A 23,732-nucleotide genomic window follows, 5' to 3' on the forward strand; every position below is an offset into this window, starting at 1 on the left:
GGTCAACACATCCACGGTCAACCAGGGACCGCGCACAAATCACAGCCGTGTCTGACACGGTAGTCCTGCAGTAATTCTCCTGCTCGGGGGTTAGGATACAAAGAAAGTGGTTTATTTTTATGATATTATCCCCCCCCCCCACAAATCTTACAATGAGAATGGTTTCTGTATTAGTTTGACACATATATATATATATATATATATATATATATATATATATATTTACCAACTATCTATATGTCTCATTTGTATACCCACTATTAATTCTCATGTTTATTTTCTTGCTGTGCACATATTGACTCCACTCTCAAAAAATAATGTTTGAACACAGAAAGTGTTTTTGGATAATCTTTTTATTGAATTGTATGATGATTTTGCAGATTGTAGTCTATGGTCCTTTTCGATGTAAATTCAACAGTTACACTAAAGACAGTGTCCCCCCCCCCCCCCCCCCCCCCCCCTCCCCCCCCCCCACACACACACACACACAAATTACCATAACATTTTTCAAAACCTGAACTTCACAGCCTTCGTGAGGGATTCTTTGGATGATGAATTGGATTGCAATTAATCTGGATCATCCTCTAGGTTACTTGGGAAACTGCAAGTCCCACAGTGCCCAAAAAAGCCCCTGGTTTACTGGCTGTGGCCCAGGAAGTAGAGCGGGCCGTCCACTGAGCAGAAGGTCGATGGTTAGTAGTCTTACGTGCTGAAGTGTGCTATGGGCAAGACACTTATCCGTAACGCGCCTCTGTGTTGCTGTGTCGGGGGAACAAGCGAGCGACTGTGGCTTTGGTCTTTAAGAGGAAATCAACATGAAAAAATGCTATATATAGACCATTTCTGTTGCTTTCACTTTCATCAAATGTGCTAGCTCAGTTTGTGGTAAAAGGGAGAGTTTACAATTTCAGTACTTCTCCACGTATTTTGTTTTAATTAGGACAGAAGGGAAAATATGTGAAGGAAAACAAATATTTTGAAATGATCATTGGTTTAAAGTGATCATTGTGGAAGTGCTTTGTTTTCTTGAGTAAACCTGCATTAACAAGAGGACTCAGAGAGCACAGACCTTGGCCAAGGCTTGCATTGGCATCTCCTTCTTACCTACATATTTGTTTTTAATGTGATGTATTTGTAAAGATATGCCACCAAATTCCAACCTATCTTGCAACGGTGAAGAATCCTTCAAAAAAATGCAACGCTCCGGATTCAGATCCTACTCAAAATGTAGTCACCTGTTACCATGGACGAAAACATTTTCACGCAAAAATCCGTCCATCTATTTTTGAGAACACGCAAGCAGACAGACAGTCAAACTGAACCAATCACATCACCTCCTTGACAGAGGTAATTAGCAGTAGCGGTGTAGGTGAGAGGTCACAATAGCATCTGCAGCTAAGGAACAATGATTCTAAAAAACAGTCACAATAGACAGAAATTACAAAATCAGTGCATAGTACAGTGCTGTTCAGTTTTTGTCCAGTATGTGATATTCCAGTGGTTGGTTCCTCATCAGCTGTGCCACTGTTATTAAAACAAAAACCTGTGGAATAAAAAGAGAGAAAGGAGGAGAGAATTCTGGTTAGCTACTGAATTAAATGGAAATTCCATAATACTGCAGCAGAGCCATTAATTAAAGTCCTAAACGAGCAGAAAGAGCCATAATATTAGTAGGGCAAAGTGCTACCACCCCTCTTCAGTTTTTCATTAGTCCTCAATGATATTTTTTACACTTTATAGACCAATGAATCAATTCAATAATATTCAGTTTAATCAATTATTAAATAATTATTAGTTGCAGCCATAGAATGCTAAGTGGCTAACACGAAACAACAGACAGACACAGTTAGTGTCTCTGTGAAAAACACATGCATTTGCAAAATACAACAACTTATACAGTATACAGCTTTGTAAAAGAAAATCAATCATTTCATTCTTCCGGGACCAATCTAATAATGGCAAACGTTCCTCTGTATCTGTGTTTTTTTTTTCTATCAGTGTGCATAAGAAGTGTGAACAGACTGTTTCGCACCTCCACCAGTAAAACCACCGGGCAGCCCCAGATGATAAAACTCAGCACAAACTGTACAGCGGCCTCCAGCTTCGCCTGGCAGCCCTGAAAGAGTGACAAACACATGAGGGGATCAGTCGTATATTCATGCTGGTGTGGTTTTTATGTGGATGAGCCCCGACTTGATCTCGACGTCTCACCTGTGAGTAAAGCTGCCACGGCCGCTCCACGGTGCCATTGCAGGAGGGGAACGTTGAGTTGCAGCAGCTGTGAGGAACAAAAAGTCCTCCGGTGCCGTTGAACCAGGGGGTTTCAAGCCAGTCCCTGTAGTCATGGACACCACAACACTGCAACTAATTGGGATCAACACACAGAATAATCAATATCTATGCAAAGACCTTGGAATTCTTACTAAGAGATCTTCGGGGAAGACAAGAGCTATTGAGGGCAGGATTTGGGTTTAGTTTTATTCCTGTAGAAAGAACATCTGTGATGTCACATTTAAAGAATCATAGCATGGTCGTTACAGGAAGTGTAATGACTCGTTTTAATGTCCCTGCTACATGCAGTGTTTTATATACTTTGGATAATGATAATGATAATGAGTGGCACGGTGATGAAGTGGTTAACAATATCACCTTACAGCAAGAATGTTCCGTGTTCGACTAGGTAATCGGGCTTCCGCCCACAGTCCAAAGACATGCAGTTTAGGTTAACTGAAGACCAAAGGTATGAATGTGAGCGTGAATGGTCATTTGTCTTTGTATGTCAGCCCTGCGATTTGCCAGCGAATTGTCCAGGGTGTACCACACCTCTTCCCCAATGTAAGCTAGGACTGGTCCCTGCCGTGACCCTCAAAGGATAAGCCGTAGAGATAATGGTTGGATAGTGATAATGTGTTGGAGACTTTTTATTGTTTTTACACACACGTCAATGATGTCTGAAAACACACCTCCTCTTGTGTTGCATCCACAGCTTGAGAGATGGGGTCATGGCTGTCGCCTGCGTAATTCTGAAACACTCCACTGAGGGAAGACAACTCGGAATCCAGCTAATCAAAAAGGCAGAAGACACAAAAATAAATATGCAGGTTATTTTCGGTACCAGAATAATCCGCAAACTAACAAATGTAATAAATCAAGTCCAATGCACATCATTTTTGGGGGGTAACTTGTGTACCTTTACAGAGTGGAAAAAAGCCAACGCCGAAGCTGTAGCCTCCAGACAAAAGACCACAACTAGTAGATAAACAAACTGGAGAAGAACATACTTTGTTATAGGCCAAACACTATTTTACATACACATATACCCTCATTCATACACACACACACACACACTGACAACCTCACCAGTCCCTGCAGACAAGTGGAATCCCTGATGCTCAGCCACGAGCCGAGGAACCCGCTGGCCAATAGGAAAGCAGCACTGGTGAGGGCGAGGATCGCTGGCATGGTGATGTAGGAGCTAGAAAAATATAAGCTGCACTGTTTGTATTTCATCAGCAGATATACTCCACTCAAGCCCACCACCAGCCCCAGCACCTGGCACAGAAAAGAAGAAAAAAACATTTGTTCTCTCAATTCAATATAACAGTGTGGGTGTGTGTGTCCTATAGTTTTTATACCTATGCCTCATACTGTACTTCCTCTTAAACACACATATGCACTCTTGTGTCACATGACCTCCGGTCTGTGAGACTCAAACATAATACAGTAAATACACTCTCACACACAACAAATAGATATGATGTATTCCACATCTAGGTAGTAATTAACTAACTGGTCACCAAATTTATATTTATCATGTGGACTATGGGAGAGATTATTAGTGGCAGACAAAAAGGAGAATACACGGTGCTGAAAATACAGCAGCCACACAAATAAAGTGTCTCCTACCCACAGAAGCTGGCACACCAGCTGGAGGGTTGTTCTGAAAGCCTTTCTCCCCCGATCGCTCATGTTCCACACGTCAAGGCGGGCGCGTAATGGTCGATGCAAACGTGACTGGAGATGCGTCGACGGAACGACCCGAACGATCCAAACCTTTACGCACAGGAAGTACAGTCTATATTGATATGGAGACGGAGAGTTGGAGTCACGACAGGTTGTTTTTCAAAAATCTATGTTTATATATGTATCACTGCAGACGAGATCTACTTGCATTCCGCAATTGTCAAACACACGAGTTTCCCCCCAAAATGCGGAAACGAGTAGACTGTTTTTCCGACCGAGTTGGATCAGGCGCTCTGGTCGTAATGGCGATATGACTCTGGAGAAGAAATATGGACCTTGCCCAGGACGTGACTTCCTGATGTACAGTGATAAACCAAGTATTGTTTATAATATATTGTATTGTGCCTTAAAAACATGAGCAAAGTAAAAGAACAGAAATTATCAGCAAAAACCAACTTACAACTTGAAACGTACAAGTATTCATCAGAATGACCCCTGCTAGTGTTATATGATGATATGCTACACTTGTCTATTATTGCACATGGATTTCTGGATAAGCAGCGGTGGAGGATGAAGTAAATCATCATATTCAGTAAAGTCACATGTTGTATGTCACATCTTGATAGTGAAACGTGACCCACAGCTGTCAAACAGACGCAAAACGATACAAGATGTGCAAAGTACAAAGTACCCGGAAAGTCCCTCAAATACATACTTGACAAAATGTATTTCCATTGCACTGCAGATAATGATCTTGGCACTATACTTCAGATCCAGATGCTGTCCTGGGGACTTTTAAAAACCCAAAGAAAATCTAGAATGACGATGTTTAAGAAACTCAAAGTCTTAGATGGTGCCTTAAAGTTTCGGACCAAACAAGGTTAGTGAGGCCGGTCGTTTGAAACTGTTCATGTGCGTTAGTTCGTGCTTGGCGAGGTTACTGTCGGCTCTGTGTCCACTGGTCTGTGTCACAGTCTCTTCCTGCTACAGCATCTCAGTGTCTCTGCAGTCTGACTGGGGGAGGTTTTTGTACGACTGTAATTCACCGTGTCAACACATCTGCTCCGTTTATTACATGGACACTCTGGCAGTAGTAAACTGCTGCATCTTCAGTCTGAACTCCACCGATGGTCAGAGAGAAGTCAGAGCTGCTTCCGCTGCCACTGAACCGAGCTGGTGTTCCCGAATGTCTTGTGCTCCCTTTTCTTATTAGGAGCTTTGGGGTCTGTCCAGGTTTCTGTTGGTACCAGTACATACACGGAGCACCACCACCACACGTTGCAACAGCAGAGCTGGTTTTACAGGTCAGAGTGACAGTGGATCCTGGAGTAGATGTCACTTCTGGAGGCTGAGTCACAGTCACCTGGCCGCTGCATCCTGTAGACAAAAAAACACCCAAATCATTGATTTATCAGCAGAGAGAAGAGAGAGGACAGGCAGCACGTCGTGTTGCTGAGCGAGAGAACCTGTGAAGCTGCAGCAGGCCAGCGTCCAGATGAGGATGGTGACGATGAGAGTCATGGTGGTTTGTGGTTTCTGCTGTGTCGACGTGACGGGTCTGAGTCCTGCAGCGCTGAACTCACAGGACTATAAACCTTCTCAGTTCACTGGAGGATCAGCTGACGATGCAAAGCCTCCTCTCTATGGAAATGAACAGACTGAAGGCAACGTGTGACACAAAACCAGGAGCATCACTACTTGGATTTACAACATCTATATATGATCTTATTGGAATAAAAGGAAATATTAATATTAGAAGTGCAGTTGAGGATTTAATGACCGGTTTGTATACACTGTTATTGGTATGATTTATCTGTTTGCCTTTAATGTAATAACACAGTCTCTTGCCGATAAATAAATTACAGTTATGATTAATTGTGAGTTTATAAACTATTAATATTAAAGTACACTGTTCATTTAACTGTGAAAAAAATTGGGGGAAAAAAAGATTTAATAGACAAAAGGATTAATTAGTTCTTTATCTATGTGTAGGAAACTAATGAAACTTAAAAAAAATTTAATAATTTATGTTTATTTTCCTTCCATATCCGCAAAATACTTGAAGTAAAAAGGGAGATGTTTTCTGTGTTATTTGAAGAAGCAGAGGTTGTTGTCAGTGGATAGATGCTCGTTCACAGCGCAGCAGGTTTTTGTACGGCCACATAATGACTTTGTGTCACTGTGGTACACTTTCGGTGGAGGAACCAAACTCATCCTTGACTGTAAGTACCAGAGATTTTTTACTTCGTACAAAATATAGCATTTATAACTTTTCTCAAATATTGAATGCGACTTTGATTAAATTCAGTTTTTCAATAGAGTTGGTAATTTTTGCCATTTATGAAGCAAAGCTGATCACATTGTCTGCTCAAAACTATTGGACAGTAAAATGTTCGGTCTTCTAACCAAACTTAATTTTGTTTTTATTATTTAAAAAAAAAGAACAACATGATTTTAAATCTGATCTGGGTTCCCATTGAAAAAAACATGGTTTTATCAGTAAACGCAGCTCAGCTTTGTGTTCACGGTTCATGTCGTGACGAGGAAGTGAAAGAAACTGATGATTCTAACTGTTTTCACATGAGAGTTTCAGCTCTGTGAGTTTAAACAGAAGAAAATCACCACAGGGACGAGTTATTCACTGTCACACTTTATGAAACAAATATGAAGATGTCATCAATAATCATTATCAGTGAACCTCTGTAGTTACAGTGACACTTGAACCCTGTAGCTGATGGTTTGATACTGAGTGATTGATGAGTTCAGCAGTAGAACAAGTTCTTCTGTTTTATCATATAAAACACAAGAAATCACCTTGTATGTCATTTTCCCTCGTTCTCATTCCTTTGCCTCTCCTCCCCCTCCTCTCCTCCAGTGGGTGTGGTGCGGCCCACCCTGACCGTCCTCCCCCCCTCCAGTGAAGAGCTGAAGAAGGACAGTGTCACACTGGTGTGTCTGGCCAGCGGGGGCTTCCCCTCAGCCTGGAGCCTGGCCTGGAAGGTGGGGGGCAGCAGCAGCTCCTCAGGGGTGTCACGCAGCCTGGCCCTCCTGGGGAGCGGCGGCCACTACAGCTGGAGCAGCACCCTGAGCCTCCCTGCAGACCAGTGGAGGAAGGCGGGCTCAGTGAGCTGTGAGGCCAGTCTGACTGGACAGAGCCCTGTCACTCAAACCCTGGACCCTGACCGCTGCTCAGAGTAGAGCTCCATCAACACTTCCAGTGTGATATGATATTCATCCTTTGATAGAAATCATGGTGAAGCTACAGATCTCCTCTTATCAGATATAGTCTGCAGGTTTTTACAACTTTCTTCTGTGTATTAGTGTCTATGTTGTTTTCACAAATCTGATCATCTGCATATTCTGCTTCATGTTCATCAAAGGAAACTGATTCTTATTTGTTTTCATTCCAATAAAAACTGTTCATTCATCAAAAATATGTTGCCAACATATAATCATTATTAAATAAAACTGCGTTATAATAAATCAAAGTCTTTGTATTTCTTTTATCAATATATATATATTATAGTGATTCTCGTTTCAGACCTGATGATACACAAACAGTACCAGAGAGGTTTTATTAGTTTTTCACATTTCAATAGAGAAAACTACATTTTAAGTATTATTTTTTTCAACCCTAAACAATAAACTGGAGCTCTTTTGTTTCTGTTTGGACTTTTGTTCAATCAGATTCACTCAGTAACTTCAGTCCAAGAATAATGTTGTTGTGTTTTAAATGGAGCTGATAATGAAAATAAAATAAAACTATGTGGAGTTTGTTTCAGTTGAGTTTAGGTTCATTGTGCTTGAGGACTCTTGTGTTGTGTTCACTGGACCAGTTCGTCTCTTCACAGTCTCTTCAGCAGCCCTGTGCACCTGCAGCAGGCCAGTTTCACTTCAGTCAAACTGAAGGAGGTTTTTGTACGACTCTGAATCACTGTGTGAACACATTACCGCTATGAAAACCTGAGCAGTAGTAATCTCCAACATCTTCAGCCTGAACGCCACTGATGGTTAAGGTATAGTCAGAACCAGATCTACTGCCACTGAATCGAGACGGAGTTCCTGAGTATAGTGTTGATGCGTAGTATATAAGGAGCTCGGGAGCCTGTCCAGGTTTCTGAAGGTACCAACTGAGGTCAGCACCAATGTCTGAACTCCCTCTGGCTCGGATGTTCACAGTCCCTCCAAGACTAACAGACTTGGATGTGTCAGTCTGAGTCAGAAATTTGTTGGCAGACGACTCTGAAATGAGAAATTAAAAGGCATCAGAAGAAATTCTTTATTAGCACATGGAGATAAAACAGACAAAAAAATAATGAATGACAACAATTGCAGCAAAAAAGTTCAGAATCTCTCACCCTGACTCAGGAATCCCAGCAAGACAAACAAAGTTACTGGCAACTTCATCCTGGTGCAGTTTTCAGTTTGAGTGCTTGAAAACGGTTCGGACTCTTTGCGACATAAGAATTTAAACTCTGAGGAGCAGTGATGCATCAGACTCATGCAAAATACTCTGAAGAATGCAAACACACACCTGTTGATGTGAAACCAAAGAGGCAGAGTTCATCTCCTCCTGGATCATTGGACCGTTATAAGTCTGTGTAGAAAAGTGAAATAAAATGCTTTTATTTGTGAAATATTACATTGCTCATATGCCGTATGACGTAGTCTCAATAACAGGTACATGCTTTCCTCTGCGCACATTTAGTAAACTTTATCTGAATGTATTACTGCTGCTGTCATTTTTCGTAATTTGTCATCCTGTTTAACTGGATCCAGGTGCCACATTTATTAGAATAATCGAAAACTGATACATGTATGGCCATGTGTCAGCCTTTTTCTTTTTTCATAAGTGAGGAAGTCAGTGTGCATTATCGTCCATCTGGAGCTGTAAAAAGGGATCTAAAACTGAATCTGAGTTTCACTTCCCCTTTGACTGCAGACCAACATGGGAGTTTCTGGAAGTGGTGATCGTTCTTCAAATGACTGTGGTTTGTTCAGGTGAACGTTTGCTGTCCATCCTGCCACAAATAAATCATTGCTGTCGTGCTGTGCTAAAAAAAAAGAGTGGATATATATTATGTGAAGCACAATTCCAACATAAAATTCTGTATTAGTTATTGTAAATGGATCAGTTAGAGCATTGGCTCCACAGTCAAATGAATCAAATCAGTTTCTCACCCTGAGTGTGGACTGATATGAATTATTTAACACCTGGCAGACGACAAGATGCCTTTAACGTTGATGATTATTTTTTTGAGTCCTAACAGTTAAACATGCTTGAGTTCCGGCCACATTAAGATAAACACTGCCCTCTTGTGACACAATAGGAGAATATCAATACATTTGAATCATGCACATTATGGATGAATTATGAAGTAATTGGGACCTGGACACAGATCACAAAAACATCTGACTCTTAACATGACTGTGTCTTCTCTGTATCTTCCACTTTGTGCGTCGTCCTCAATCGATTTTGCATTTTTCTGTATTGTTTGATTGATTTTGCACCCAGAAATGATAACAGCCGTGTCAAACAGAGGCTCTTGCCCAACTTTATTAATAATTTACACGAATGGATTTTATTCAACGACAGATGCGGGTGGTAACCATGACAAACCTCTTTTTCTTTTAACCTCTTCAATCATTCATATCACACGAACTGTATAAGTGGAACGTGTTCGGGGCCACAGCCACATCAGAGTGTATTCCGGCCCATAATAGTAGCAAACACACAAAATGCAAAAGGCCCTCTCTCTAGAGCCAGTGGTCGGTTTATCCATTCTGGGTTCCTGTAGAAAAAAACAACCCGGCTAGATTCAAATAAAATCTTCACACTGGTTCTTTAATTCAATTCAATTCAATTTTATTTGTATAGCGCCATATCTTTAAAAAAATCGAACTATTAAATTTGTGTCCGTGATTGTCTAAACGTGTGAAATGAGGTATACGCCACACTCATCTGGTACTCAAGTAAAAAGGTTTTCAGAACTGATTGACTCAAGTCTGGCTCGAGTTTCTCAGTCTTATCAACACATTTTAGGTTTCGAAGGAAATAAGTATGAATTGGTATACACACACACACACACACAATCACACACACACAAAAAAAACCCAAACAAATATCTTCCGTTGTGTTAGTTACAAATATAAAACAATGATATACATATTTCTTAAAAGTCTTTAAAAAAATCCAAACAACAGAAATAATGTACAAAGAAAAAAAAGTCTTTCTCCAGTTCAACAGATAATTTTTTAAAAGTATTTTTGTTTGTTTGTACTTAACACCGACACGGACAGTTAGGTATCTATCACAAAGAGATCGCAGACATAAAGACAACCAGAACATCGAGACAAAACAGCAAATGGTTTTTTGCATAGTTTACAGAAGATCCCACGGAGAGTTTGATTGCAGAGGTGTATGAAGTCTTCGGAGTTGAGTTAATGCTAAAATATTTCGGGCCTGGTCACATTCCTAAACTGCCACCAGAGGGTCGAAGCTTTGAAACCAGTTGCAAAGGTTCCCTGGTCTCTACATGCACCAAAATACTAGAATCCTCGAGATTCAAACAAATTTTTAAAAAATTCAATAAAAGGATGAATTTAAAGATGTTCTCAATCACAAACCATCCCAGGTAGGGTTGATGCGATTAGTCAATTAAAACGATAACTGGCAACTATTTTTATGATCTATCTATCTATCTAATGTGTTCTTGTATAATGATATAAAAAATAAGATAAAAATATTTTATCTTTGCTGCAGTCATCTGTTAAAAATGTTTTTAAATCACTAAATATTCTATTCACTGATGAAACTTAAGCCGTGTCCCAATCTCATACTATACAGTAATACTCTACAGAATATACCACATACTAATGTTTGTACCATTTTTGTAGTTATGATCTATAAACTATGGTGTGCGTCAGACAACAATAATAATTACCTCCAATGAAACTTCACAGAAAGGGGGAACAATTTATAGTTGTTTCCTATTTTTTTAGGGTGTTGCTGAAGCTGTTCATGCAGCTCCTTAATTGCTTTTGTGCATTGCATGTGACTCACGTTCATCAACTATCAGCATACTGACTGTTTGATTGTTTATTTTGGCACTTCTTCAGTATGAACAAACACCACACTGTATGTAGTATGGAACTGGAACACAGCACTGATGTCATCCATGGCAACAGCCCCCTCTTCCTCTAAAAGAGTTCCTCATTCCCTCAGTAAAAGCAGCTCTCATGGCTTGAGAGGAAACTCTAGCTCGCAAGGATGACTCGCAGTGGCGAGATAAGATCATTTGTGAGTGTGGCCAAAAAGAGTCTTGAACCTTTGCAACAATAACCCTGCATTCCTGATATGCATTATAACCTATAACCAGTGTCCACACACATGGTACGGCTGCAACAAATAGGTAACAAGGCGTGGCTGTGTGTAGCTCGAGGCACTACGGTAACATAAATATGGCTTCGGTACAGAAACACTGGTAAGAGTGGAGACGCACTTGATGATGATCATCATACGTGGACCAGCAGAAGACGCTGGCCCAGTTTGGATGTCACTGGTGTTAAGGTCTTAAGTGTCTTTTAGAGACTTAGGGTCTAGCGGTTGCTCCTCATGGCCTCCTTGGCCGCCAGGATGAGCGGGGTGAGGCTGGACAGAGGCTTGGCCAGCTTCAGGAATGGATGCTACAAACAGACAGACAGAGGGGTGCACACACATGAAATATCATGAGTTGAGGAAATACATGAACATGCATATCAGTTACCTACATAGAGAAAGAGAAAGAATAACCTCTATTCATTTTACAAGCACAAACATTCTCTTGTTGGATTGGTTACATTTTTATATATTTTTGGCTCAAGACTGTTGGTCAGATGATATCTGCTATTTGCAATGGACACTTTTCAGTACATTCTGAAATCTTGTAGATAAAGCTTAAAGGAATAGATTGAAATTTGATAATTTGCTTTCCTGCATGAAGTTAGATGAGAAGATAGATACTATACTCATGCTTGTACAGTAAATATAATGCAACAGCCGGCTTCTGGCTTGGCTAAGCGTGGCAGAAACACTGCGGTTGTGCTAAGCTAATCAGCTGCTGGATCCAGCTACGTATTTACCGTACGGACACACATAAAAGATGATTAAATCCACTGCAAGAAAGCAAAAGCGTATTTTTCAAAATTGCAAATTGTTCCTATACGTGAAAAACGTTCAACTGATTCATGAGTAAGAATAACAAGGAAAAGAAAAAAACGATCATGATAATGATCGTCAGTTGCATCCCTGCCGTCTGCAGGATGCTTTTGAGAGAGCTGTGTTGATGTGTGTTTAGGCAGTGTGGGCGTTGAGGTCTGTTCTACCTGCAGCAGTTCTCTGCCCGAGCCTCGTTTCTCCACGTCCATCTCTAGACAGCGGGACAGGAAGGATCTGAACACAGGAGACAGCTTCTCTGGACTCTGCAGCTCAGGGGTCCCGTTGGTGGCGATTAAATACAACGCCTAAGACCAGTAAGACAGCATGGTAAGAAATGCAGCATTAGACAATCGCAAAGCACTAATTCAGATTCTTCACAGTGCTAATCTTTGTAGAAATGACCTGTTTTGCATTATTATCAATAATAAATTACAGATATTTCTATATTTATCTAATACTAATGATCAAGTGTGATAGAGAAACAGTGATAGAGGCATGAAGCAAGAGTAAAGGCTGATGGGAATCTCATTGTATATGCAGGTATTTTGTCATAAACCAAAAAAAATAAAAATTTTGACCTCATGGTGGTTCTATAGAGGAAAAGTCACAGATCCCCAAAGTCATGTATATGTTTACATGTCACCGGAATTTATTTTTTACGTCTTTTATGAAGCGAAAATGGCAAAACAATCAAAATCTTTAGAGTTTAAATTGTTGGTCAAACATAACAACCCGTTTTAAAAAATTGCCTTGGCCCACCAGGAAATAGTAAGGGGCAGTGACATTTTTCACAATTGTCATGAAATTTCATAAACTAAATACATTTAAATTAAATTCAACACATGATCTTTGAAATAATTATTACTTGCCACTGCAAACACCAAAGCAACACTTACCCTGAGAGGGTTCTCGTTGAGATATGGAGGCTCTCCCTCCACCATCTCTATGGCCATAATCCCCAACGACCAAATGTCCACTTTGGGCCCGTAGGCCTTCCTGGTCACCACCTCTGGAGCCATCCAGTACGGGGTCCCCACCATGGTGCTGCGCTTGCTCTGCTCCGGAGTGATCTGGGCGCAGAAGCCGAAGTCAGCTGCAAAGAGAGGGGGAAAAAAAAGGGTGATATTTAGTCAGATTTGCACAATATGTGTCTGTGGATCTGCGTTCTCTCTCTCCCTCACTGAGTTTGACTGATCCGTCCATCCCCAGCAGCACGTTGTCACTCTTGATGTCTCTGTGGATGACCTGGTTGGCGTGAAGGAACTCCAGAGCCTGAAGGACCTGAACACAAAAAAAAGGGAGAGAGAGGTCAGTACCACCAAAAGTTAATTCACTGTGTACATACAAATATATACAAATTGGATGCATGAATATTTTGTTTCAGTAAATACAAATAGAGGAAAGCCTCAGGTACTGAGAGGTAACACTAATAATATTATTTAAAAATAGAAATAGATGCATATTGACCAAGCACTTCAAAAATTGCACTGAAATGTAAGATTGGAAATACTGTAAATACCAGAGTAGGAACCTCTGGATCCGTCCTGTATTTAAGTTGAGAAAGTTGACAAAACGCTTTTTACGCCTAGCGCTAAGAGTAGGATCATGAATTGGTCCCTAAGAATTTCTGGAAAAAATCCAACCTCTCTGCAGACGGCGGCAATCTGAGCCTCGTCCATGCACGTCTCCGTCACAACGTCAGTCAGCGAGCCACCGGCCAGGTACTCCATCACCACAAAAAGCTCATCTCCTACAAGGAAACTAAAGACGCAAACGCAAACACAATGAGACTCACACTCGGTGCACATTAATATAGATGTGTGCTGTATTTTTGTTTATGCAGTACGTTTTTAGTGAGTGTTACCTATCTACGAAATTGACAATGTTGGGGTTTTTCATCTCCTTCATGACCAGGATCTCGTTGATGATCAGCTCTTTCTTTGGCTGCTTTTGCAAGTTGATCTGTTTGATGGCAACCTGTGAAACACAGCCTCCTGTCAATGTGGCACTGCAGATGCACAAAACATATCTGGGAAATTTCAAGGCATAGTTAATCCATTTGCAACACAATTTGTTAATAGCATTTGCATAAGTTTGACTCCCTTAAATGCGGATTGTCAAATTCAGAAGAGTGTAAGGGCTTCAAGACAAATGAATATTACCATAGACTTTTTTTTCAAAGATATTTATTAATTTATTAATCTAATAAGAGTTGAAGGACAGGAACTGACTTCCAAAATCTAAAAAATATTTTAGCTGGGTTGTGGAATTCTTAGCATGTGTGTTTTTCTGTCTTTGTAGCTGTGAAGAAAATCTCAGCAATGCTCCCAAGCATCTGTCACGCTACAGTCTGACCATGGAAAGACATGCAACGATGGCAGCTAACAGTCCAGCTGAGTGGTTTGTTTTACTTAGAAAAGTGGGAACTAAGCAGAGTGCAAAATCCCCAAAAAAATGTATAAAATAAATGTCTCAAGATGAAGTAACCTTACCTCTTGTCCCGTGGCAACATCTATGGCTGTGTAAACTGTGCCAGACGCTCTGAAAGTTGAAAGAACAGTGAGCGGTGAAATAAAAGGCCTTTCCTTCATTTTTTTCCCCTACTGTTACTTTTTTTTTCTTTCATCATCCATCCCACACAATTGTGACTCACCCCTGGCCGATCTTCTCGTAGCGAGTGTATTTCTTCTTAGGATCTCCAATACTGACAATAGTTCCTAAGAGTGGCAAAAAAAAAAGAAACTGTTAAGTCAGCTCAACTGGAGCCTGAAATAGACGTGGCTCTGCCTGCAATGTCGTTTGAGTCATACTTAGTTTCTCCATGATTTCCTCATCAGTCATTTTGCCGCCCTTCTTCTTCTGCCTGTCCGCGGCTTTAGAGGCTGCGTCTCCCTCTGGAGCTGGGATCGGATCTATCACTGACCTTGTGTACACCTGACACAACACAGGAAAGAAACATTTCAGGAATACTGATCTTTGAAGACCAAAAATCCCCCTTTCACACTAAATCCCTGAAATAAAATATTACTGGGTGGTTTTCTACTTCCACCTTTTTGGATTTCCAGGTTTCAAAGAACAAAACATCGCAATCTTTTCATCACGACTCACAGATTTTGTGTGTTCTGGTCGCGGGGCAACAACCGGAGGTGGTGTATCGTCATCGTCGTCATCGTCACCGTCCTTGCCACCTGACTGGGAGGTCACCGTACCCTGCTTGCCCTAATGCAACGGCAAACATATTTTAAGATAAATGAGGATGAAATCCACCGAGTGTTTTCGATGTAATGACACAGATGTGAGAGGAAGCAACGAACGGAAGTACTCACCGACTGTGAGTCTTTGTCTGAAAGAGACAGAATAACACAAGAGAAAGGGTGAGGACAGAGGAGTGAGTCTGCACAGTGGCACACACTCGACTTGTATTTCTTTATTTATGTAAAAAAAGGGGAAACTGACCCGAGGCGGAAAAACTGAGGTATTTCTGTTTTCCACTGGTGGAGTCATAGAACTTGAGGATGTCGAGGACGGCCTGAGGATTCTGTTTCTGCTCCGATTTACTGATGTTAGAGGTTTGAAGGAGACGGGCCCACTGCTCCGGCATGCCCTGGACAAACACACACACACGCACTTTGAAATCTACATGTAAAAAACAAAAGTAAAGCTTTGTGAAGACGCATTAAAAGGATGACGCTCCTGTAGGCAGGTGTCCAATTTAATCACAGAGCTGGTTGTTCTCTTATCTGGGAGTTCATACAGCAGCCACACCACAAAAAAACTACTTTTTGAGATTAGTTTATATCATATTACATATAATATTGACACCCAGTAACTGCCGAGATTAGTAAAAGTAATACTATTTTAGTAGTTACGTGGAGGAGTTAATATCCAATACTGTTCAATAAAATGCAGTTTTAAAAATGATTTTTAAATCAGGTTTCAAAAATGAATACTGTAGCTCAAATTACGAAAACATTACAGAAAAAACGTAGTACTGGCTGAATTATCAAATTTACCCTAAATCATACAAAACAACATGAATAGTGCTAACTCTCCAAAACAAATACAGTATTTCTCCAGAAATATTAATAAAACAAGTCACAAACCAACATAAAGGATTAACCATTAGATTTCTTCATTGTTTGGCCTCATATTCATTTTTTCATGTTTAAGTTTGTGATGCAACAATGACTTCCTATTTACACAGCTGATTGATTTTGATTGGACAGATTTCTCCAAGTCTTTGCCGTGACACAAGACACTTTTAGAAGGAACCGTTTGAACTGTGGGTAAATGTGCTTATTAGAGTTCTTGCTTGAGAGTTAGATGAGTAGATTGAGATCATTTTCATGACTGTACTTCAGATATGTGAGCTGCGAATCAGTGAACTTTGAAGGTGGCAGGCAGCGGCACACACATCAGCACTGCAGGCTACGCGGCCTTGTGTTTGCTCAACTGTCCACGCCCTCGTACGACTGACACGATTTATAGATTAGATAGCTCGCCCCCTCAACCGAAACGTACACACACCCCTATGACACTTTGAACGGAACACGGCTAGCCGTTTCCCTCTGTTTACAGTCTTTATGCTGAGCTAAGCTTACCTTACAGGGTGCCAGCTACATATTGAGCATCAAAACACGAGAGTGAAATAAATCTTATGTAACTCTTGACAAGAAAGTAAGCATGGTTCATAAAAACAATTTAACTTTTCCTTTATTTTTTAAACCAGTAACTAGTTTTATCTACAAACCTATGAAGACAAAGATAGGGATGGATTTACGGAAAAAAAAGCTGGTTCAAACACAGTCACGGTCTGTGAAAAGTCAGAAATATGAAAAGGCACATTACACAGTGTTACGTCGAGATACTTACAGTGAACTCTCCAGTGACGGCATCAAAACCCACATGGATGGTGTGTTCAAAGTCGGATGGCGAGGATATCTCAGGTCTGTCCTTGTCCCGGTCCTTCTTCCTGCCTCCTGCAGGTAGAGGTTAAAGGTCAGTGTGTGTGTGTGTTTGTGTCATCCATTGCCATGCATGTGGTCTGTGTGTGTGTAATTTTCAAATTCCCCGACCTTTCTCGGAGGCAAACATGGAGATGATCTTGTTTCTGGACTTCCTCTCCTCCGGCACAGACGGCAGTGGCCGAGAGCTGTGATTGGCCGACTGGGGGTCCTTGGCTCCTCCTCCTTGGCTGCTCATCCTGACAGGGGGGGCGGGGGGCTTGTCCTCACACACGCCGCTGTCACACATTTACACACACGAACACCTGCCGAGTCGGGATTAGATGCAAAGATTTTCGAAAAAGTGCATTCAAGACATGTGGCAGGTTCTGCCGCACGCTAAATCGCTGGTTCACCGCTTTCTTTTTCTTTTTAAAGGTTAGTCCATTGTCCAACCATTACACAGAGAAAGAAACAACTGACCCACACCGAACCAACTAATCAATCCAGGCCACAATCTGTGCATCAGCAAAGGGAACAGAGAGTGTGAGCAGGAAGCAGCTCTGAATGGCCAAAAGTGACGTGTTGAGTCTCGCTCACGTTGACAAATGAATGAGGAAGGAAAGGAGAGAGACGGAGAAGAGAGTGTACAAGTGAGGGGGTGACTCAGAATGGTATGATGACTGCTCAGAGAGAAGGAGCAAAAAGAAATGAGCTGGGCAAAGTGTTAAATCTCTTCTTACTACACTTGTGAAGTATTATTTCATCGTCTGATTTCTGCTTCACAACCTTTCAGAGAGAATTACAGCACTTTTTCTGACATTTATGTGACAGTTTACTGGCTAACTCGTCTGATTCTAATTTTACGTAAAAGAACATATGATGAACTTCTAAATGACAGTACATTCATTCATAATATACCAGTGATTTCCCAACCCCCTTTTTTTGACTTGTGACCTCTCACAAACATGCAGTGCCTCGGGACCCAGTCTCTATAAGCTGTTGGCTGTTTCTTGTTGCACAAAGTTGTACAAAAAATGTATAGAAATGTCCGTAGCAAATTTTACAACATGAATTTGTGTTGTCACTTTTTTTTCCTTGGGGGGGGGGGGGGGGGGGGGGGGGGCTGATCCCTATGGGGTCGGAACCACCGACCACTAAACTAGTTAAACATAAAGACGCAGGCATCTATGCACTGTTGCAAGTTTAGTAGGAACACTTTAGGTCAAACTAATGCTGCCTTCATGAAAGTTGTAATGTTGAGTTTTTAATGAAGTTGTTTTGTTTCAACTGTTTGGAGGATGTAGATTGTGTAGCTGTTAAACTGTAATGCACTATACAGAGATGGGTTTCTGATATTTAACATAACTTAACAGCCAAAAGAAGAGGCGGCCAAAAAAATAGAAACCCCATTTTTCTGCTGAACGCGCACTTTCTTCATTCTTTAACAACCACAATTTCATAATAGTTTGGTTCTTTTACTCGTGTAGGATTTTTGAATGAAGGACTTTCACTTGTAATAGCATTTCATTTATGTTGTTTTATGTCTATTGATGTTCTTCCACCATCTTCCCACACTTAGGTTTGATCCACTGGCCTAATATGGTGAAAGCTGAGATTGAAGACGCTCAAGCCCGAGCAGACACACACATCACAAAACCGTCGACCACAAGAGCACCTCCTCCAGTCTCGCAGAGCGCGCAGCTCGGTCGACTCTCATCCTGCGGCCTACATTCTTGGTGACATCACACAGACAGGAAACGGGAAGCAAACAAAGGTTTCCTCACTTCCTGTGTCTGACCACTGATGACACAGCTTGTGTTGAACCCACGCATAAGAAAAGTGCAGCTCAGGTGGGCAAGCCCGAGAGACGTTACCCTCACTCGTGAACAGACTCGCTTCTGACAACTGAAGACCACAAAGTAAACGAAGCGCGACAATGTTTTTTGATACAGATTCATTTCCTTTACTCATCAATTAATTACAGACTCAATATGAGGCCTTTGATTTCTACCAACAACAAAAAAAGCCACACAATGTGATTTGTCCCCGTGCTAGAAACCGAGCCCTCGGGGCCACGAGCTAATAAAGACACGCCAGTACTAACTTGACAACACCCTGCATAGCGACTCCAGCCACCTTTGAACAGTACTTTGGAATCACACACGGTGGGTGGCTACGTGCAAACCTGTGGTGGCTGTTTCAAACCGAGCTCGCGTAAACTGAAGGTAAACTCGTAAAAGGTGCCGATGTGGTTAGAATCAGAAACACAAGCCGAGGCGCTCACAGAATAGTAGACACATTTGCTCGAGCTCTTTTTAATGCCCCCAAACGTCTATTTGGTACTTTCCGCCCTCCGCCGCCAAGTACTCACCTGTTCGTCGCCTCTTCTGCGTCTTACAGAAGGAACCAGGGAAACAATTAAAAAAAACTGCCCTATTCCCAGCGAGTGTGCGCACCTCCTTTTCTATTCCTCATTTATCTACTGAGCTCTCACTGTATCCTTTCTACTTTCTCTCTCTCCCTCCCCTTCTCTCTTTTTTCACCCTTCTCAGGGCAGGTCTTAGCAGGCCGCCTCATTCCTCAGTGATCTTGGATGGAACAAGTGTATTCTTGCCCTGGCAGGACAAAATTAGACCCAGTCCAGCCTTACTATGCATTTTCAAAGTCTCTCTCTCTCGCACTTTTTCTTTGTGTGTGTGTGTGTGTGTGTGTGTGTGTGTGTGTGTGTGTGTGTGTGTGTGTGTGTGTTTTGGACTGAATTGTTGGGTGCTGGCTGGCCAGGCTGAGACAAGTTGTCTCTCGGTAGGAATTCCATAGCTGCAGGGCTGCAGCAGGCGTGTCCTCCTGTTCATCCCTCTCACACACACACACACACACACACACACACACACACACACACACACACACACACACACACACACACACACACACACACACACACACACACACACACACACACACACACACACACACACACACACACACACACACACACACACACTTGCCAACAGGGGCTGCATTGTGAGCACTTGAACATCCTTCGTGTAGCTTTGAGCTAAGCTTTCTGAGCCACGTAGCGGCATTATCGTTGAGGGACTCGGGCAGGTGCACACACCAGGCAGCACTGCAGGCTACAAGCGTCCACACCCTTGAACCACTGACGCGATCAATAGATCGAGCAGCTCGCCCTCTCCACAGGAACGAACATAGTAGGGACACTTGTGAGCACAATGGTGGGGCTATTGTTGCTGCAATTGTCGGCAGCACTTTGCCTTAACAATCCCGTCTCCGAGCCTTCATTCATTCTCTCAAACTCTACTTTCTTGGTGACCAAACATACAATTTTACATCCAGACAACCACCAGCCGCGTCTCTCATCTGTCCTCAATCCACAGCCTGTTGCTCTCCATCGTCGCCAAGCCTCAGAGCCCGTCACATCACCTCTGCCCTTTTATGATTTTGGTTCCTCGTTTTTTATCAGAGCACTCTCTATTCCCTGAGGTTGGCCACCGTCAGGGGAGGCCCACTTCCTCATCCTGGAACTCCCCAAGATCCGGGGGACGGGGGTTCACAGGACCGGGCCTGCCAACCAGAATGCTGCAAACACAGCCGCCGAGCTGTTTACAGGAAGTGGACAGCAAGCCTTTTGTATTTGGCTTCTATAAAAGGAAATTCTGCGCAGGACTTCCTGGAAGAAGTGATGCAGCTTACACACACAAACACACACTTACCACTTCCACCTCCTTTTCATTCAATGACACAGAAACATACATGAGCACCCACAGAGCGCTGACCTGCGCCGAGGCTGAGCAATCCCCCACCTGTATGATGTTTTCACCAAAAAACTTGCATTCGCATCTCAATCGGACTGACTTATTTTTATAATGTTATGCGTTTGTGAAGAAACGACTCAAAACGGAGCCAATCCCAGCTGACATTGGGCGCGAAGCGGGGTACACACACTGGACAGGTTGCCAACATATCACAAGGCAGACATGCAATGACCAGCAGAGGGCGACTCCACTGGTTGCAAAAAGAAGTCAGCTTCTATAGACGTCTATGAGAAAATGACATCTCACTTGAATCATAAAGTCAGTAAATATTTTCCTGCTGAGTTCATGGTCTGGAGCTCTAGTTTTTCAAGTCTTCAATACAGCATGATGTTCATTTAGTAAATTATGGTCTTGTTTAGGGTAAAATAGGTGATAAAGCACTGTATACATGATTGACAGCTAGTACCGTCCAATGGGTGCAAGTCGCAGGTGTAGGTGGACGTGCAGTGGCCGAGCTCTCAGTCAGGCCCACCTCCAAATATGGCTACTTCTGGTTTCAAAAAACCCAAGATGGCGCTTGTCAAAATGCTAGACTCGAGTCTTCAAAATAAAAAGAAAAGGCGGCTCACAAACCAACATGTGACGTCACCGACATGGTGGGTTGCCACTTGGCTATAAATGTGCACATACACTCTCTGTCTGAGCTCAGCAGCTTCTACAGTCACTCCACTGATGATGGGTCTGGCAGTGACTGAAGCGTAAACACACTGCCCAGCTGCAACACCCACACCGAACACCTTATCCTGTAGTTCAAACAGCCGCCTCGCCCCTGTGTCAACATAACGACGAAATCAAAATCTCTCCAACCTGGCAACCCGAGGTCCCAGCAGGCAACTGTCAGAACTTGACTCCACAAAAAAAACAAAAACAAGCAGCCTCAGGACTCGCACAGCCGGCGTCTGTCCCAGTTTTGGCGTCTAGCAGTAGCATGGATGGCTGCTCCGGTGAACCTGCAGGATTAACAAGTCTCAGCTGAGGAATCACAGTCGCAGGGTTTAAAACTCTGATTTGATGTGTAGCATTCGCAGACAGAAAACGCCACAGGGAGGATTTTTGGTGGGAAAATATTGAGGCCCAGAGTCCAAACTCTCCCAGTGAAACCCACACTGTTCCTGTAGTTCAGAGCCAAAAGTAACAACAAGAAAATCCCTAAAAATATTCAGTTTAATATTACATGAGACAAAAACGGCAGCAAATATCCACATTGGAAAATCAGGATCAAGCACCAATTCAATTACCAAAAAGAGTTGCAGATTAATCTTCTGATGATTGACTAATTGATTAATGGACATGCTGTTTTAGATCAGAACTTTTTCTCAAATTCAATTCAAGGAAACTCGGTCAGCTGAGTCAGCGATCTCTTTTATTTGGCGAGCCTTTTCCAGATTTTACTGGAGTTTTACATTTTTTTTTACTGTATTTCTATGGTTTTAATACTCCCTTTGAAGTTGTTTCTGTTAAACCCAATGATGTGACTGTGCTCATTTATTTTGCTTCCTGTTTTGCATTTCGTAATCTTATTTTTGAAAAGTATAAATGAAAGTGTTTTTTTCTTCTTTTTTAGATTTAAAATTCCTCCTTAGGATGTTTTTTTAATTTAATTTTATTTGTAAGTGGTGAGCAACTAAACTTTGTATGTTTTTTTGGAAAATGAATACTTAGTCCAATAAGCCTTTGAAATAGAAACATGTACAATACAGATTCATTCATGTGAACTTCAATTTCAGAAAGAGGAAGCTATGTACAGTGATCACCTTCAAACCCAGAGCTGAACAAATATCTAATCAATCCACACCGCATTTGCTGCGACTTGACACAATACAGTACATTTCACTTGGTATGTTTATGAAAACCAGCTCCAGAACAATTAAAGGGCCATTGCCACAGATGTTTTGGACACACATCACATGTTAGTAGAATACTACGGTGTCCCAGAAGACTTGTGTCAACACCTTGGTCCAAGTGACGAAAAGCGAACAAAGACACAAAATCCCCACCAACACTGGGATCTGCAGCACTTTACTTCCTTTAGCACTGTCTCCCGCTACATCATGGCAGCATATAAAATCTGAGTCTGAATCGTTCCTGAGCCACAACACACAAACACACACACAAAAAAAGTTCTCACCGGTTGTCAACCGCAAAGTATCAACCGTCCTCCGGCCAAACTCACGAGACTCCGCCCCGTTTCTGCTGCTTTTTTCCGGCTCCGTTTAAAAAGCTCCAGATTTTGACGCTGATATTTTAAACAGACTTTTCCTGGTGGAGGCTGTGAGAAGGGAAAAATAAAACTTTCTCGCCACTCTTTAGTTCGTCTTTCCGTCCCCCGAGAGCTCTCCGCCTGCTTCTCTGTGCTCGGCCCGGGGCGGAACCAGCAGCGCGAAGAGGAAGCGGAATGTCGTAGAAGACCAAACAATCAGGCACTCGGGGACTTCTCGGCTTCCGTAGCGCTCGTCGCGCAAAAGGGGCGCGCAGATGAAACGCGGCTGCTCGGGCGCGTGAGAAGTTGACCGGACACCACACCGGAAACAGAGTGTGCGTCACCTTCAGAATACAACTTATCAACGCTCCAAAAGATAATCGTTAAAAAGAAAATTAATAAGATAGATTATTGTATATAAATTATTTGTACTCCATTGTATTTATTTTAAATGTGTATGTTCTTGAGCATTGTTATTGGTACTGTGTGTAAAGTATGCTGAGTCAAAATTCCCTGTATGTGTTCAACATGTTACAAAGTCATCTTAAAAACCATTGGCTTTTTTAGAATTCAAAATAATAAATTGCTTGTAC

General features: G+C 42.0%; 2 protein-coding genes and 2 gene segments (V, D, J or C); 1 reads left to right on the forward strand and 3 right to left on the reverse strand.

Moving 5' to 3' along the window:
- Positions 1 to 5,589, reverse strand: part of LOC118286155 — a 28,967-nt gene extending 23,378 nt beyond the window's left edge. The window contains 2 exon segments of the V gene segment in view: positions 5,019 to 5,340; positions 5,430 to 5,589. Coding sequence covers positions 5,019 to 5,340; positions 5,430 to 5,484 — 377 coding nt within the window.
- The window catches only part of LOC118286156, a 29,512-nt gene extending 22,061 nt beyond the window's left edge, over positions 1 to 7,451 (forward strand). Inside the window, 2 exon segments of the V gene segment in view lie at positions 6,148 to 6,185; positions 6,839 to 7,451. Coding sequence covers positions 6,148 to 6,185; positions 6,839 to 7,161 — 361 coding nt within the window.
- Positions 451 to 4,288, reverse strand: tspan37 (tetraspanin 37). Of its 2 annotated transcripts, XM_035610353.2 has the most exons (8): positions 4,172 to 4,288; positions 3,907 to 4,075; positions 3,361 to 3,552; positions 3,191 to 3,265; positions 2,964 to 3,062; positions 2,212 to 2,364; positions 2,033 to 2,116; positions 451 to 1,543 (listed from the first exon to the last, which is right to left on the reverse strand). In XM_035610353.2, exons 2-8 carry the CDS (start codon positions 3,967 to 3,969, stop codon positions 1,469 to 1,471), a joined length of 741 nt encoding a protein of 246 aa, XP_035466246.1. In that variant the 5' UTR covers positions 3,970 to 4,075; positions 4,172 to 4,288; the 3' UTR covers positions 451 to 1,468. The 2 variants fall into 2 exon arrangements, with proteins under 2 accessions (XP_035466246.1, XP_035466245.1); XM_035610352.2 differs by having other exon boundaries at positions 3,907 to 4,270.
- A 2,044-nt stretch (positions 7,452 to 9,495) lies between the features above and the next one.
- Positions 9,496 to 23,346, reverse strand: LOC118286072 (serine/threonine-protein kinase PAK 2). The gene is made up of 15 exons (XM_035610190.2): positions 23,068 to 23,346; positions 17,236 to 17,429; positions 17,033 to 17,139; positions 15,617 to 15,764; positions 15,487 to 15,503; positions 15,269 to 15,379; positions 14,971 to 15,094; positions 14,814 to 14,877; positions 14,653 to 14,701; positions 14,025 to 14,137; positions 13,804 to 13,921; positions 13,342 to 13,441; positions 13,057 to 13,253; positions 12,328 to 12,465; positions 9,496 to 11,649 (listed from the first exon to the last, which is right to left on the reverse strand). Exons 2-15 carry the CDS (start codon positions 17,411 to 17,413, stop codon positions 11,563 to 11,565), a joined length of 1,551 nt encoding a protein of 516 aa, XP_035466083.1. The 5' UTR covers positions 17,414 to 17,429; positions 23,068 to 23,346; the 3' UTR covers positions 9,496 to 11,562.
- Positions 23,347 to 23,732: the final 386 nt, after the last annotated feature.

Source organism: Scophthalmus maximus, chromosome 15 (assembly GCF_022379125.1).
Source record: "Scophthalmus maximus strain ysfricsl-2021 chromosome 15, ASM2237912v1, whole genome shotgun sequence".
NCBI classification, from domain to species: domain Eukaryota; kingdom Metazoa; phylum Chordata; class Actinopteri; order Pleuronectiformes; family Scophthalmidae; genus Scophthalmus; species Scophthalmus maximus.

Excerpts from the sequence above, each read along its gene's own strand:
- tspan37 (XM_035610353.2), bottom strand. The coding sequence starts at position 3,969 with ATGAGCGATCGGGGGAGAAAGGCTTTCAGAACAACCCTCCAGCTGGTG. Across the intron at positions 2,117-2,211 it reads CGTGGCAGCTTTACTCACAG|GGCTGCCAGGCGAAGCTGGA; the intron begins GTGAGACGTCGA and ends TCACTCTTTCAG. Across the intron at positions 1,544-2,032 it reads CGGTGGTTTTACTGGTGGAG|GTTTTTGTTTTAATAACAGT; the intron begins GTGCGAAACAGT and ends TTTATTCCACAG.
- LOC118286072 (XM_035610190.2), bottom strand. The coding sequence starts at position 17,413 with ATGTGTGACAGCGGCGTGTGTGAGGACAAGCCCCCCGCCCCCCCTGTC. Across the intron at positions 14,138-14,652 it reads ATGTTGCCACGGGACAAGAG|GTTGCCATCAAACAGATCAA; the intron begins GTAAGGTTACTT and ends TGTGTTTCACAG. Across the intron at positions 13,442-13,803 it reads TTGCCGCCGTCTGCAGAGAG|GTCCTTCAGGCTCTGGAGTT; the intron begins GTTGGATTTTTT and ends TTTTGTGTTCAG.